Source organism: Streptopelia decaocto (genome assembly GCF_964273445.1).
Source record: "Streptopelia decaocto genome assembly, chromosome: 2".
Taxonomy (NCBI): domain Eukaryota; kingdom Metazoa; phylum Chordata; class Aves; order Columbiformes; family Columbidae; genus Streptopelia; species Streptopelia decaocto.
In genome coordinates this window covers 95,673,184-95,688,685 of record NC_138655.1, presented here as the reverse complement: position 1 = coordinate 95,688,685, position 15,502 = coordinate 95,673,184, and the positions used below count along the sequence as shown (strand labels likewise).

At 38.6% G+C, this 15,502-nt stretch overlaps 1 protein-coding gene across 1 annotated transcript in view; it reads right to left on the bottom strand.

Moving 5' to 3' along the window:
• The window catches only part of KDM1B (lysine demethylase 1B), a 28,847-nt gene that overhangs the window by 12,055 nt on the left and 1,290 nt on the right, over positions 1-15,502 (bottom strand). Inside the window, exons 3-14 of the mRNA XM_082046361.1 lie at positions 13,399-13,501; positions 12,446-12,570; positions 10,485-10,574; positions 9,579-9,690; positions 8,738-8,854; positions 7,725-7,763; positions 6,423-6,627; positions 5,122-5,306; positions 4,317-4,493; positions 3,534-3,608; positions 1,830-1,967; positions 53-224 (exon numbers count right to left, since the gene is read on the bottom strand). Of these exons, the coding sequence (XP_081902487.1) occupies positions 53-224; positions 1,830-1,967; positions 3,534-3,608; positions 4,317-4,493; positions 5,122-5,306; positions 6,423-6,627; positions 7,725-7,763; positions 8,738-8,854; positions 9,579-9,690; positions 10,485-10,574; positions 12,446-12,570; positions 13,399-13,488 (1,525 nt within the window). The 5' untranslated portion in view covers positions 13,489-13,501. The remainder of the gene's footprint in view (positions 1-52; positions 225-1,829; positions 1,968-3,533; positions 3,609-4,316; positions 4,494-5,121; positions 5,307-6,422; positions 6,628-7,724; positions 7,764-8,737; positions 8,855-9,578; positions 9,691-10,484; positions 10,575-12,445; positions 12,571-13,398; positions 13,502-15,502) is intronic.

Here is a 15,502-nt window from a genome sequence, read left to right as displayed (position 1 = left end):
ACTCTATGAACACAACCAACATCTTTACTTCGTGAATACCTCTCCCACTTACCACCAAGAGGAACATCTTGATGTTGGGTTTTATCTTTTCTCCACTCAGAGACGACATCTAGGATGGCATTGAAATGAAAGTCCATACGTTTATCAATAGTGGGATCTGTTATCCTTCCACCTTCCTGGATCAAGTCACATCTCTCCCCTAGTTTGTGCATTTTAATGCCAAGCTTAAGAAAAAGACATTTTATTGCTTTTTAAGTATAGAAAAATTACGGTGCCTAGTCTGCTCAAAGTTATTTAAAGTAATGTGAATCCCTCAGATTTAAGTGATGCCACTTAAACATCCAGGACTTTAAATAATTGGTCAGATTAACTCAAACTTTCATCCTCCTAAAACTGGAATACCAACAACCCTTCTATCTGTTAATTGTCCACAAACTGTTGTTCCCCACTCTTCCTTCCTTTTTTCTATTGCAGATTCCCAGAAACCTCATCTCCAACTTTCCTGTCAGGTCAGGGACCAGTACAGAGATGTTGCGTCTGGTAATCAAACACGATGAACCAGTCTCCTTCATTTCTACCTCACCTTGTTCTCTAAATCACCTTTAGAATCAGTTATTTTGTACAATTTTCTGGTACATGATGCCCAAACAGTTCCCTGCATTCAGGAACTGACAGGATGTCGCTTGCAAGTTACCACCCGGATCATTAACCAACAAGCAAAGAAAGAAATTACTTGGAATGAAACCTGGGGTCTTGCTCTGCCTCTCCAACTTTTATCAAACACACAACAGAGCTAAGTCAGAATAAAAACGTTTTTATGTTCTACAGAGTCAGCATAGAGACCATAGCACAAATAAAGTGCTAAATTCTTCCTAGGGCCTTGTCACTTAGGGTGCACTCCAGGGATTTTCACACATCATGACGTCCCTCTAGGCTGTTGGTCACCACTGCAGATCCCAAGATACAGTTGTACTTCGAACCAAGGTTGACATTAAATGACTAGAAATGGATAGGCACCCAGTGTGTGTTCAGAAGTCATTGCTCTTCACCTCACAACTAAAACACTATTTGAAAAACAAAAAAATCATGACACTATAGGTCAGGGGTGTCAAACTCATTTTCACTGGGGGCCATATCAGCCTGGCAGTTGCCTTCAAAGGGCTGAATGTAACTACTCCTACATTTGTACCGTCCTAAAATTACACTAAGCAGTTAAAAGAACATGCACTGGATTTGCATGCCTCTCTGAAAAATCCATACTCAAGTTCCACTTAGAGAAATTCAGCTTCCTACCCAAAATAACCCAAGCCAAACTCAATCAACAAGCACAAAAAAAACCCAAACAACCAAACAACCAAAACTGAACTGCAGTGTGTTTGCATCTGTAGTTGTTATACATATTCATCTTAACTTCTCCACAACTGAACTAGAAATGTGGAGGCTGAGCAAAGGAAAGTCTGTCATAGAACTGTGTATTACAAAAACGCGGCAATAGCCTTCCAGATTAAAGCCTTTCTCAGCTCTAAGGAAATCTGCTGAGAACCTTTTACATTACTATATGCAGAAAGGGGGAAAAAAGTGGTTTCCTCTGGTACCAAAGCTGAAGCCACCTTGCTTTTCTTTACATAACATGCCCAAAACCATTCTACGGCCCTCCTCTGTGCTCAGCTGTTATCCAAGATATAATAGCAACACAGAGTTTACTTCAACATAGAACAGTGTTTTAATCGTGCCATGAAGAGGACTCCCACCCACACCCAGTCACCCAAACCTGGCTTAAATGACAATTTTTCACTAGTGACAATGCATGACCACTGCAGAGAACCCACTTGCTCACACATTAGTGCCATTGGGTTGTTGACACATCCATTGACGATTTGTGCACCTCTCCCAACAGTGACTCCTTTGAATGTCTTATCGTCCCACACGCGGCCACCGATTCTGTCTTTAGCTTCTAAGATAATGACCTATGACACAATGCAGCTTAGTAAATTTTAAGATTTGATTATATTAAATGTATCTGTTAAGTTCAAGAGCAAAGGGAAAACAAAACATAAAAAAACAAACAGTCCAGCAGTGCTAATGATCTTAACACTTTATTTTTGTTTGTGGATATAGTTAATCTACGCATTTAAATTGTTTTTTTAGAGTAACCCTTTGGAATATACACATATAAAATAATTGTTACTTTAAGAAACAACTTCAACAAAAATAAGCCTTCTTTTTAAAAAAGCTACGGAAGATGTGCCGGGGAGGTTCAGGTTGGACATGAGGAAAAGGTTCTTTACCCAGAGGGGGTGGAGCACTGGAACAGGCTCCTCAGGGAGGTGTCACGGCCCCAAGCCTGACGGTGTTCAAGAAGAGACTGGACAACGCCCTCAGACACATGGTGTGAACTGTGGGGTTGTCCTGTGCAGGGACAGGAGTTGGACTCGATGATCCTTGTGGGTCCTTCCAACTCAGGACATTCTATGATTCCATTCAGGAAATCTCAAAATTAGAGTTTAAGGCACGTTGCAGGCTATTAAACACAATGATCTGTGTTCAGTGTCTATCTGAGGAACTCCATACACCTTTTGGAGAAATGTATTCCTGAGGTATTCAAAGAAAACCCCATTCTTATGTATTTCCACCATTCATACATACCTCTTTCAGCATCTACTACTTGTCACAGACAGACCCAGAATACTGGACCAGATGGATGTCTATGTTTACCCTTACTTATATTATCCTTTTATTTTTAGAGGAAGTCTTTTTAGAGAAACTCCATCTCTCCATAACAGTAGAAAGCAACAGAGTGTATTTTATATATTTAAAAAAAGGTCCTGCCAGTTGATATTTATGTATTTTAATGCAGGACAGCTTTCCACAGGACTTGATATACAAAGAGGCTACACTGCAATTTGCTATTTAGCAACCAAAGAATGAGACAATGGGACTATAGGATTCAGGTTTTCTTATAAATAATACACATATGAACATATAAACATGCAAATTTTTAGTGTCAGATGCTCATTCATTTCCTTAAACACCAGCCCTGCAAACACTTCATGCATAAAAAGTCCTATAGATTTTCATAAGAATATTCTGATGTGTAAAATTATGTCAACATGTAAATATTGTGAGATTACACTTTCAATCAGTGATAAATATCAGGGGAAAGGGGAAATACATGTGGTTTGCTTGTTTTTAATAAGCAACAAGTCCAGTAAAGTGCAGAAAGGAAAGAAATTTTTACCTCATTTAAAAAAACGTCATCATCTACAGTCCCATTATTTAGACATGAACATCCATTGCCCCCCCCATCCTTCCTACCCAAGTCTACATAAAATATTCACTGGATGCTTTGTTGAATTTTAGATACAAATAAATGCTCGTTTTAAACAGCAGATTTACTCAATAAAACCCCAGATTTTACAAATTAATTAGGATGCCCTATACATAAATGTTTGTAACAATTATGTATTTTTTTTCATTTTCATTAAGAACACTTTCAAAGCAGGGGAAGTCTGACTTTAAGTGATGTTTTTTACCTTAATTCCAAAGTTGTGCAGTTGTCGAGCTGCTGCTAATCCTGCTGCACCAGCCCCAACAATAATGACAGATTTCTAAAAAATAATAAAATATTTAAATAAATAGTTAGAACTAAAATAGAAATTATCATTGCACACTTATTTTTCTTTTTGCTAAAGTTAAAAATATCAATAGGTTTCAGAAGACTACGGCTCTCTTGTTCTCTAAAGTAATCCATGTAACTTTTAAAGATGATAGTGCATTTACTACAGCGAAAAGATGAGTTGTAGCTTTGAAAATAGTTACGATTTTTAAGCACTTTAAAAGCAGATGTTCCAATGTCTTGTAACAGAAACAGATGAAGTTCAGTTTAAATTAGTGGTCATAACTATGTGTCCTTTAATCATAGTTCTTACAAACGAACATGGTATAGAAGTTTCCTGACCTATGGAAGCAGAGGTAAATTATAAGGCTGAGCCATGAGAAGAACCTAAGTGTATTGTATATTTTCCATACAGTTCCCACCCCTCTGAAAAGCTCATAGGAAGCACAAATCTGTAGGATTGAATTCCATGGTTTCCAGTGTGAACAAAAACCTTGCTGGGAAGAGTTGCACATCTGGAGCTTCCATAACCATTGAAGGCAGAAAATAATAATGTGAAAAACATGCAATATGTTTGCGTTTAGAAGTAATTTTTACATAAATGGTTGGAATCAAAGGTAACGAGCAAAAAATCCAGAACAAAAAAAATATGACGTAGTTTTATAGCACTAATAACGTAGGGATTAGAACAGCAACTTACATTGTGGTATTCTTTAGGAAGAAGATACTGGTCCGGACTGACTGATAAGATCCCTGTATTAATCAGCCCTTTCCTTGTCATAAAATAAAGTATTCTTTCCATTTCTTGTACACAGCGAATACGCACAAGCCCCCGAACAATGATATGATGGATACATTTTTGAGGGGTGAGAGCCTCCTGCAAAGGAGAAACAGAGAACAGAAAGTGTTGATTATCTAATATTCTTTTTTTTTTTTTTTTTGTGCTTACATGATATGTAAATTGTAAATCACATGGTAAAAATTAATAATGAATCAGGTTTCTGAGAGCATTTTAAAAGCAGGTTTTGTGGTAGTTACTTAGTAGCCAGTTTGACACAGTAAGGCAACAAGTATTAAGCTAGACTGGCATGAAATAAAAGCACATGAGTCTGGAAAATACTCTTGCAAACTCCATGATGTGCTCCATTAGTACAGGAATGGTATTGAAATGCATCCCTGAATGCCAAATTAATCTACCTGGTGGCAATGCTCACAATCCCATTCCAGTAAAATCCATTCCAAAAGAAACTCCTAGGCTTTAAAACTTAAACAAACAAACAAACAAAAAAAAAAAAACGAAAAAAAAACAACCAACCAAAAAACCACACACCACAACCAACAACAAAAAACCCCATTCTTAGAATGGATTTTCGAAAGGACAGGAGCAATTTTTCTGGTGCATAAGGAGACATCTAAGAAGAGTCCAATCCCTAAGAAGAGAGTCCACATCCCAAATAAATAGCTCTTATTTGTGAACAAACAAATTAACTATTAGCATCTCTTACCTTGCAGTTTGTGTACCACAGAGCCAAAATGAGGTTTCTCAAAGCCAAGTACATGGTGGGGTCTCGTGAATATTCTGGGAACTCATAGAGCTCATCCAGTTCCATGACATCTGGCCTCACACAAAGTGCTTTCCCACATTCATTGGGTTGATAAAAAGGCTGGAAATACTTGTTCATGCCTGCAACTGAATAAAGACACACCAAGAACTAGTCATATTCCATCGTTCCTTCATTGCACATTGCATCCTCTTCCCTCTAAGATGATCCATTGACCTTACACAGATAAACAAGTAATGAAGCTTTCCAGCCTCTAACCACCTTCAGAACGGTTTCACTTATATTGCTCTCCCCTCTCCTGCCCTCTAGGCTGTGCACTATTAATTACTGTCCTGCTACCTGCTGGGTACATCTTGGACCTACGAGAGCTTAAGTTTTGCCAGAGAAACAGTATATGCCCTCAGATGCCATGATGAGTCCAACAAAGAACAGGATCTAAACTCAAGTCTAAGGTCTAGCATCACCGGACAGGCCCATGCAGGACTCCGAACCCCTTTCATCATCAGCTCCCAATACCGCCCTGAGTGGGTAGGAACTAAAGGTAATCATCTTCCACATACAGTATTGGTAGCTCTGTGTAATGAAGTTTTCTGTTTGCTAAGCAGATAAATATCTGTTGAATAGATGGACAGATTTATTTTCAGCACCTAAGGACAGCAAAGCCTGCTAAGATGACACAGAAGCTGAAGTTTCCTCAAAGCACACTCTCCGAGATCAATATGGGAATCCTGAACTATCTTTCTCTATATCTGACCTATTCTGCAGATCCGCACTCCCAGGCTGTCAGTCTGAGAGCTGTCATTAGCAAAAAATTAACCTAAAGAGAATCCTAATGCCTTAAGAAATCGAATCCTTTTCTCTAAAGCCCCAAAGATCCACAATATCAAAACTAGCAGAAACATGTTTTGTTTCGATAAATCTTTATTTCTTTAAGAATGCAAACAATCTTTAAGTACCTGCATGTTAATTTCCTATTTCTTTCAACAAATGACAGGTGGTAAACAAAAAGCCTATGCAGTCTGTGCTTACTCCCTGAAGAAGTGCCATACAAAATGTGTTACCTTTATCTTACAAAGGAGTAAGTTGCATTAAAGTACAGAGGCAGTCACACAGAGAGTGTGTATTAGTGCTGAGAACAGAACCAGTGTTTCTGAATCAGGAGCATTATGTGCCTTATAAACTCAGTTAGAAGACAAAATTTATTGCACCTATTTAAGCAACAGAGCCCTGCGGATGGCCCTTACCAGTCAAATTAGGCACGCTCTTTAAGTGCTCTAACTTCACAAGGTTGGATTCACCAGGTAACCGATTAGTGCTGGTACAGGATGGACTCATGCCCACGCAGTCTGGATAATATGCAGCTAGAAAGGGAGCTGCCACACTGTCTTTCAGCAAAGGAGGGAGTATGAGCATGGAGTACCACCAATGGTCTGAAACTTCAGCCACTCTCTGGCCAAGCGGAGAAGTGAAGGAAAGAGGGGAGAAGAGAACACGTCAGTACTTTGAAAACGTTGGAAAATGAACCAGTTCCCCCCCCTCCCTCCAAAACTGAGACCAAAAAGCACTAGAAGTACCAACCTCAGAATTGCAAGTCATAAAGACATTTTCTCTCCCTCTTTCCCCTTCCTCAGCCTGACACAGAAAACCTATAGCATTAATCTCTTCCTCAGAAATGGAGCTGAAACTTCACAAACTCCACACCCAAGCAGAAAGCAAACAGATGAGACATGCCTTGGCCACACATCTATGCCTTATCAGGCCCTGTATAAAACATTTGCAGTTGTTTATGCATCTAGAAATCTGAACTTAGAAAAGTCTACACTAACTGATCAATTTATTTCAGATTCTCCTATCCCCATCAAAGACCTTCTAAAACCCTAACAAACACTAATGATTCAGCCTTAGTTTACAAATCGAACATGCATTAAGGAAACAAAAATACAAAGCTTCTACAAGAGTCAACAGTAAGCTGAGCATGTCTCCCGGGCTAAAGGTACCTCAGGTACACTTGCCAACATTGGCTTATTGAACATCAGATCATACTGAATCTGAAATGCAGGGTTAGGTGACCATAAACCCACCAACATACATCATCTAGTTTAGTAGTCTGAGGGAAAGGAGAGAGAAAACATGTTTTGATGTTCTCCTGCAGTCTTCAAAAAGAGGAGACTACCTTGCCTAAAGACAGAAACCACCTGAAAGACGGGGAAATTTTATGATGGGAAATTTTATTTGAAAGGTGGCAACTGAATACTGTTTTGCCTGATCGAAAAAGAGAATTAGGAGTATACCTTGAATGACAGGCCACAGCTCAAAGACACCATGAACCACCTGAAAGCTAACTGGTATGGTAAGGGAAAAGAGGAAAAAGATGAGAAAGTAGAAGGCCCTAGGCTCTGTTGCAAATAGTGTCTGACAGTTTCCTGAGCAAAATGCATAAACACAGCCATAATTGGCCAAAGGACCAAGAAAAGGAAAGAAACATGCCGTGCTTTAAGACTGCTTTCATATTCTAGGACAAATGAGGAGGAACAGCTACTACTCACCAAGTCCTCAGGCATGGAGCACTGGTCTGAGCCCTCAGTCTGAAAGAAAAGTGAATGGTATCAGAGCTGTACAACAAAAAGTAAATATAAAACAAGGTAATTTGGCCATGGCATAGTTCCGTAAACTTATAAAGCAAACCAAAAATGTATTTGTGTTAGACTTCTGTAACAGAGATTATTATGTTAGTAAAAATAAATAATAGAGAAATGCATAGCTAAAAACATAAAAACACAACACCAACCATAAAGCCAAAACACCCCAGGAAACGTTTCTCATTTGTTAAATTAAATAGTTTCTACTGGTCAGATATCAAAACATACATTTTATTCCATGAAATTTAGTGGAACGCTGAAGCAAACAAGTTAAGCAAAAAAAAGGCGGGGGGGAGGGAGGCATTTTATTAAAAAATTCTGGGAAGATTTCACATTTTTGAGAAAGACTTGCAGTCTAGACTATGAAAAAAGTTTCTCATTTATTTTAAGAGGATCTTTATCACAACATTTCAAGATGTTCTGGCTTTCATATTGTCAGTATTTTCATGTCACAACTATAAAGATACTACGGCAGTCTAAGGACTCTCTCAAATTTCAGGAGTTACCTTCGTGCCAAAGCTGAAAGTTTTCATGTAAAGTCCCATGACAAACTTACTAAAAATCAATAAAAGCCCACTGAGCTTTTCAAATGCTTTCCTCTATTAGGAAGCATGGCCAAACAAAACCAAAATAAACATTTTGGTGTATGTCTATTTTACACATGCTGATAATCTTTCTGTAGCTTCAGAATAACAGATTTTACAACTGACTGCAGAGAAAGAGTATTCCAGATGCTTTTTTCTTGACATTTCCACTCAGGAAACAAAAAGTCCAACAGCACGTGGGCAGCTCTCCAGGCCACCAGACAATAATTTTGACATTAGAAACAAGAAGCAGCAAAGAAGAAGAAATTAATGTCTGCAAACAAGAAATATCAACTTGGTGTTACTTTCGATGTGAGCAGAAGTCTTCTATGTTACCTTAGTGGAACTGTTCAGTTTCATACCACATCTGTAGGTTTTTGCTATCTGTGGTGTCAGCTGGATTTCCTTTGTCAGCTGACGCCATTTACCACAGTCTGGCTTTGTGCACTGCACCTATTAGTCAAAAAACAAACGTGTTTTTACTTGTTGCTGTCTGATTACAGATAAGATTTATGAAGCATAACTAACCAATCAGAAAGAAGTGAGATGTGAGTAAGTTTTCAAATATAATTGTTGAATTCATTCTCATGTAATCCTCAGGTCACAAGACATTAGGGATACAGAAACCTCGTGCCCACCTCCTGTAAGACTGAATTTCTCCACAGAACCTCACTCCAAAATTAGTTCAACACCCAGTTACTATGGTCTTCGCTGGGTTCAGCAAGCATTACCGCAAAAACACATTGTTCATTACTTCAGAAACAACAACAAAAAACCCACCACCACCACCACCAAAGTTACTTCCATTCCAGTCTCTCTTCTTCTGCTCTCTTTACTAGGAAAACACAAAATCGGTTTTGGAAGTCTTTCACACTCATACTTTCCTCCAGCTGGCACACTCTCTTCTCTGCCAAGTCTTATTCTACCTGAGCATCACCCATCTTAGCTGCTACTTCACTGAACAGCAACAGAAGGTTGTTCTTTGTGGGGTCTGGAGAAGGTCTCCAATAATGGAGGAGCTGATGAGAATTATATTGAGCTTCTCCACAGTCCTCTAATACTAGAAAACCCCCACAAAAGCTCAGCTAACCTGCTGCTTGAACATAAAATGTCAGCAACTCACAGCAGAACATCACACTGAAATACACCCTATTAAATAAATCACCCTCCATCTTACCCAGTATGGAAGCTGTTGATCAGCCATGAAGGCTTTTGGACTGGGCTCACTTTTACCATTACTTGTCCAAATCCTTTTCCAGGCAGTATATTTCTCATAACCATCTTTATGGCTAAGAAGAAAAGAGAAGACAGCAAGCAGTCAGAAAACTGAATACCTAGTTCATTTCAAGCAACAGCAGTTATTCTAAAAGTAAACATTTCATAAAAGGACAGAGAAATAAGGCAGTAGAGAGTCCTATATTTTTCCTGTTAAAAAGTGAGAAAGTGATGGTTCTTAATGATAGCAACAAATTGCATCCTGACTGCTGTGTCGCCTTGATCATGAGCACACTTCCTGGTAATCTAAGGCCTGGACTGAGTTGCAGGTAGCGCTCAGCACAAAAGCACCCAGAAGTGTTAGTAGAGCTGGACTCAGCTCGCACTCCAATGGGAAGGAGCCTGGAGCTGAAAGCTCTCTGTGAGCCTGACCAGAGTCCTCATGGTCACTGAACTGTAAGGGTTAAATCTTCTCACTGATTTGATGTTACAGAGAGGCAAGGTCCCCTGAACTCACACTGTAACGTGAATTTGCTTTATGAAATGAAATAGATTTACTTAAAACTGTTCTCTTCATTTAAAATTCTGTGATGTTGTTTTAAAAAAAGACAAAAGCTTCAGGATAACTGTACACACAAACCAGCCTGCCTAAAGAAACCAGTTTTGTCCACGCCGCTATGTTTAAGTCGACGATTAGTCCATACAACACCTACAGGTTTAGCACCAATATTGAAGCCTCACTTTGAATAAAGCAAGCACAGAGGACAAGTCTTTGTATTATGTTTATGTACATGATGTCTCAACATTTTTAACGTCTGCCAAATTTTAATAAGCACCGAAAAGGCACAACTTTAATTGGTAAATCTACCTTCGGTAATAGTGGTCAAAACATTCATTGCAGAAGTGTTCCCCACAGGAAAGGTGATACCATCTAGACGTATACCCATTTTTAGCACATCTGTAATGCAGGAGACATAGAAATAGTTTTATGATACATTCAGGGTAAAAAAAAAAGCTTTCTGTTGACAGTGAACAAAATATTCAGGACAAGCCAGGGCTTTATGTTGCAATCATGAAGGCTGACTTGCACAACGCACTACAGTCATACAAATAACAATAAGATTATTGCAATTGTCTCAAACGTTTCCAGTTTCCACACTAAGCAACACCAGATGCAAAGGAGGCAAAATGTACACAATGTGCAGTTTTATAGTTGCTCTGGCTTCCAGCAACCTCCCGTTAACAATGGTCAACTGAGCCTGTCTTTTAGTACCACTTAAGCAGACGTTTCCTGAACATGAAATACCTTTGCTCTTACAATATGTGCTATGACACACTAAGTGTTTTGCAAATGTATAAGGCAAAGCCCCTCTCCACAGGAACTTACAGTTCCTCTACTTTGTTCCATTTTGGTTCTGATATCAGTGCAGGGGTAGGAGGGATCATTTAAATCAGTATTTTTCTTGTGTGTGTGATCAGTTGATTTATAAATCATTACAACATCCCCCCCCACCAAACAACTGACAAAACTGTAAAGGCAAATCCGAACACAAAACAGATGTTGCCTATTTTTTTCACGTGATCAAGCTGGCTGCAATTTTAAGCCAATGAAAGAAAACCCTGAGGAAGCAGTTACACATTCTGGTCATTCATTCTTTTATTACTCTCAGAACAAAGTATCCATTAGCAAATATTATATTCATCAGAAAAAGCAATTGCTCTTCACTTAGAAAACTCCCATTAAACACAATGAAATGGTTCAAGATAAAAGCACAAGGTAAAAAGCAGTGACCTAAGCTACTAACTGAAACAGCTAGCCATGAAATGATCTCATCTCAAATAAATAATGTTGAAAGTATGTACTTTCGGGGGGTGGGAGGGGAGGAAATCAAAATATTAAAATAACAATTCAAAAAGATGACTAAGCAGTATCTATTGTTTCCTAAATTAAAAAAAAAAAAAAACAAAAAAACAAAAAAAACAAAAAAAACCACAAACCAAAATGTAATATCACTGATTCTGATCTCTCAGGTGCTTATTTCCCCTACAAATCTCTTATGCAACTGCCAAAACACTTGACTTTCCTATGACAACATCCAGAACCTCCTGCCACTAAGGAACAAGCCACATAGCTAACTAAGTGAAGCACTGAATTATTTTATATCATTGGAAAATAAATAAAACAAGGAAAGTTTGTCTCAATTAACCAGGGAGGGAGGAATGCTATATAATTGCAGTCTGCCCACAGCATAACAAGGTTGAACATATTGCTTATCACAGATACACCTTTCCGGTCTCCTGAATTCCGTACTGCCAGGGTCAGAATAGAAACAGACTCGTGCAACTGCATGGAAAGCCATGAACAACTCGAGAACAAAGAGTTCAAATAAGTACAACTGTCTCCCAACACCTAAAATTTCCAGGTCAAAATTCCACCTCAGACTGCAAAGCATTCCAACACAAGAAGGATAAAAACTTCATGCAGTAAATTATGGTTTCATTTTCCATCTTGAGTTTAGCTTCCTCAGATTACACTAATGTGCTCTCAGTTCCCCAGAAGCAAGGCGTGTTCCAGAAGATACCATTAATAACATAAACAAGCGTATTCTAAAGATATTTTGTATCTGAATTACCAACTTGCACAGAACAGTTATCCGCAACAGGAGTAACTTGTGACACTTTCCTGGCTTCTAGAGATCCATTTTAGAACTTTTGAATCTTCCTCTACATTTAGAAACTAAGGGATTTTTTCAGAATATAGTTAGGATCCTAAATTTCATCTGCAAGTTTAGAAAAATCCATGGAAAACGCAAATAAAAAGAAACAAACCTTTCAGCTGCACTGGCAAAGCAAACAGGACATGTTGCAGTGCATCCAGCTTTTTCACACTTTCTATATTTCTTCTCTGATGCTTCATCATCATCATCTGCTGCTTCAGCCGCTTTCTTCTTCACCTAATAAAGAACAGCTGAAATCTGACCAGAAATTACACAAATGCTTCTTCTACAAAATGGCATTCAGACTGTTTTGCAGCTCGTGGGTAGCATCAAATGGTTAAGAATGGCACTAATTAAAATTTTTGCATCCATTGTGAAATAGTTGCAGCATGAAACAGCTGTCAAAGTAGGTCAGTTTTTCTCCCCACAAAACTCCAAACGGTAAGGCTGGAAATATCATTTAACGCTAAAAATGTCTTGCCTTAGTCTAAGTGATGCCATTGAAGAAATTAGAAGCAAAGCTTCCAGTTTAAATCATATTTTAAGCTCCATCACATGCTAATGAGTCAATCCTCATGTGTTCATTCTATTTCTCCTTCAGAAAAAGAAAATACCTTCTTCACATACTTCTTGATATTAATAGTGGCAATCTTATCTGTGCCTCAAATAAAATATCAGGGTAGACTTGGGGCTTTTTTTGGACTCCAGAGACAAAGCTGTATACCAAATGTCTCATCTGGGCCTCAAAGGTACTGTGTGGCGTGTTGGTTTAGGCCTCCGTCTGGGTGGGCAGACAGCTTTGTCTGGCTGCACAGAAATCTGTGATTGCATTTTTAACACATCAAGTATTTACAGGTTATATTGAGCATTTGTCTTTTCTGAATATTGTTCACAAACAAAACACTTTGTCTACTTATTCACACAATTAATTAATTCCCCCTCTTTCTGGAAGAGTACTCTGAGTCCTAACTTATACACAATGAAGCCTGTTTTCTTTATAAATGTCAAAAGAAAATAAAAAATAGCAGAGTACAAACCCACATGGTTATAAATTATTATAAATACCTGTCTTCCAGAACTCCTCAGAGGAAGGTTGTCTGGGGACTGGTCTGAAGAACATGCCTTTTTTTTTGTTCGTACCCTTCCAGTTGACATTGTATTATTAGATCTGCAAAGAAGGTAGGCAGTATTTACGAAAAAAAATAAAATTGCTTGACTTTGCAGAGCTGTCTAATTGCCTGGGCAGTACAGCCACTCATAATGCTACTTTTATCACAGTTAGCTAGGTAAGAATCTGTTTAGCTTCACTATTAACTGAGGAGGGAAATGAGAATGAAGCATTACGGTGAAGGAACAATACTACTATTTTAAACTAAATTCAGAGTTAAGATTAGATCCTTGAGTACATCTTGACAGACTGTTCCAGATCAGCATACCCTGGATTTCAGTAATCTGATTTGCATTACGTGAAGACCAGGACTGGAATTTGGGTTGGCAAAGCGACTAGACATCAGCTCATAATGCAAGCATTGAAATACCACTCCAAGTTAAAGCTAGTCCTGCTAACTACTCATTCATTGGTAGCAAAACATTTGCACTGTAAAGCACTTTTCCAAACAGCATACTGAAAAGATGTTTAGTACCAGGTGAAAAACCAGTTCCAAGACTTGCACACCCTCCTAAGGAAGTACATCAGAATTTAAAGACTAAACTGCAGTTGCGTTGCAATTGTAGGTGACTGGAATACTACAAACTTTGTTGTTAAGGATACTATAGGAGAAAATAAAAGGTTTACCCCACAAGAGAGCTCTATAGCATTCTTCGACTATATCAGTGGGAACATGGAAAAGATCACAGTTTATCATGTAAGCTGGAAACCATGGAAAGTAAGAAAGCATGCTGCAGAAATATTAAAGCATATTTAAAGCGGCATTATCAAAGGAATTATTTTCACAGGGAGTAAAACACAAATAAAGAGAGCCTAGAGGAAGAATTAGATCTGAACGCGCTCTACCGCATAGAGAAAGGAAGTGGAAATAAACCCCTTATACTACAGAACTGCATCATCAATGTTATCTTATTGTAGTAGGGATCAGTTTGTTTGCTTGGGTTTTTTTTTAACATATTTGAGACTTCTCAGTTCTCTCTGTTCCAGGCTGCATTTTCCTTGTTCAAACTGACAGTGATGGACATGGTAGCAGTAGCTTTGTTTGTGAATTCTGCTAAAAGTAAAGGAAGAGAGAATGGGCATTTTTACCAAGTTTCAAATGAAGCTGATGCAAACCAAGTAAATTAGTGCTTCATTCTCCTCTCAACATAGAAGAAATTGATTTGGATGAGGAAAGTAAATCACATGACGATATCCACATAAGTGAAAAATTAGTTCAGACAACCCAATACCAGAAATAACTTTCTTTTTTGTATGCACCCCCCCCAATTATAACTAATTAGAGGGAGGGAAAAATAATCAAGTCAATCTTTATCATTTAATAAAAAAAAAAAAAAAGGCATGACTTCACCATAACTAACCACTGTATGTGGGTGGATGAGGTTGGAGAGTAGAGAAAGAAAAACTAACCAGTTTCATTTACATGAGATTTCCCTAAACTACTGCACAACGCCCCAGGAAATGGCAGCATTTTTTCCCAGGAGCTTTCCTTCTGGATCAGTGGCACAACAACATGTCTTTCTGTCACCTTAGTTTCTGATGCTAGGTAATTGTTCTTACAGGCTGCGTTGCCTTTATCGTCAGAGGCTACGAACTACCTTAGTGCTGGGCAAAGCCACCAGGCAACTCATTTTGGCGACTGCCAGGTGATCAGAGTCTGCTGCTGCTATGAGGCCCCTCAGCCATGAAGGTAAAAGGACACGGAGCTGTTCTAGTGCATATACAGGGTTAGAAAAAGAAAAGGTGGCAGTTATAGTTCACTAAGAAGTTTAGAAAAAATATTTAAGATTCAGAGAGGCCTCCGGTTTTGAAGGGCAGAGCCCAGCTGTATGGACTCACATATTTTTTCCATAGCCACTGTGGGAGGGGGAAGAGGGAGGTGGGGAAAAAAGGAGAGCAGCTTATGCATATAACTGTAAGCAAGGCCATTGCTTCCAGCTGTATGCCACTTTGTTCCCAGTTCCCCTCTCAAAACAAACAACACCCCAAAAAACCCCACAG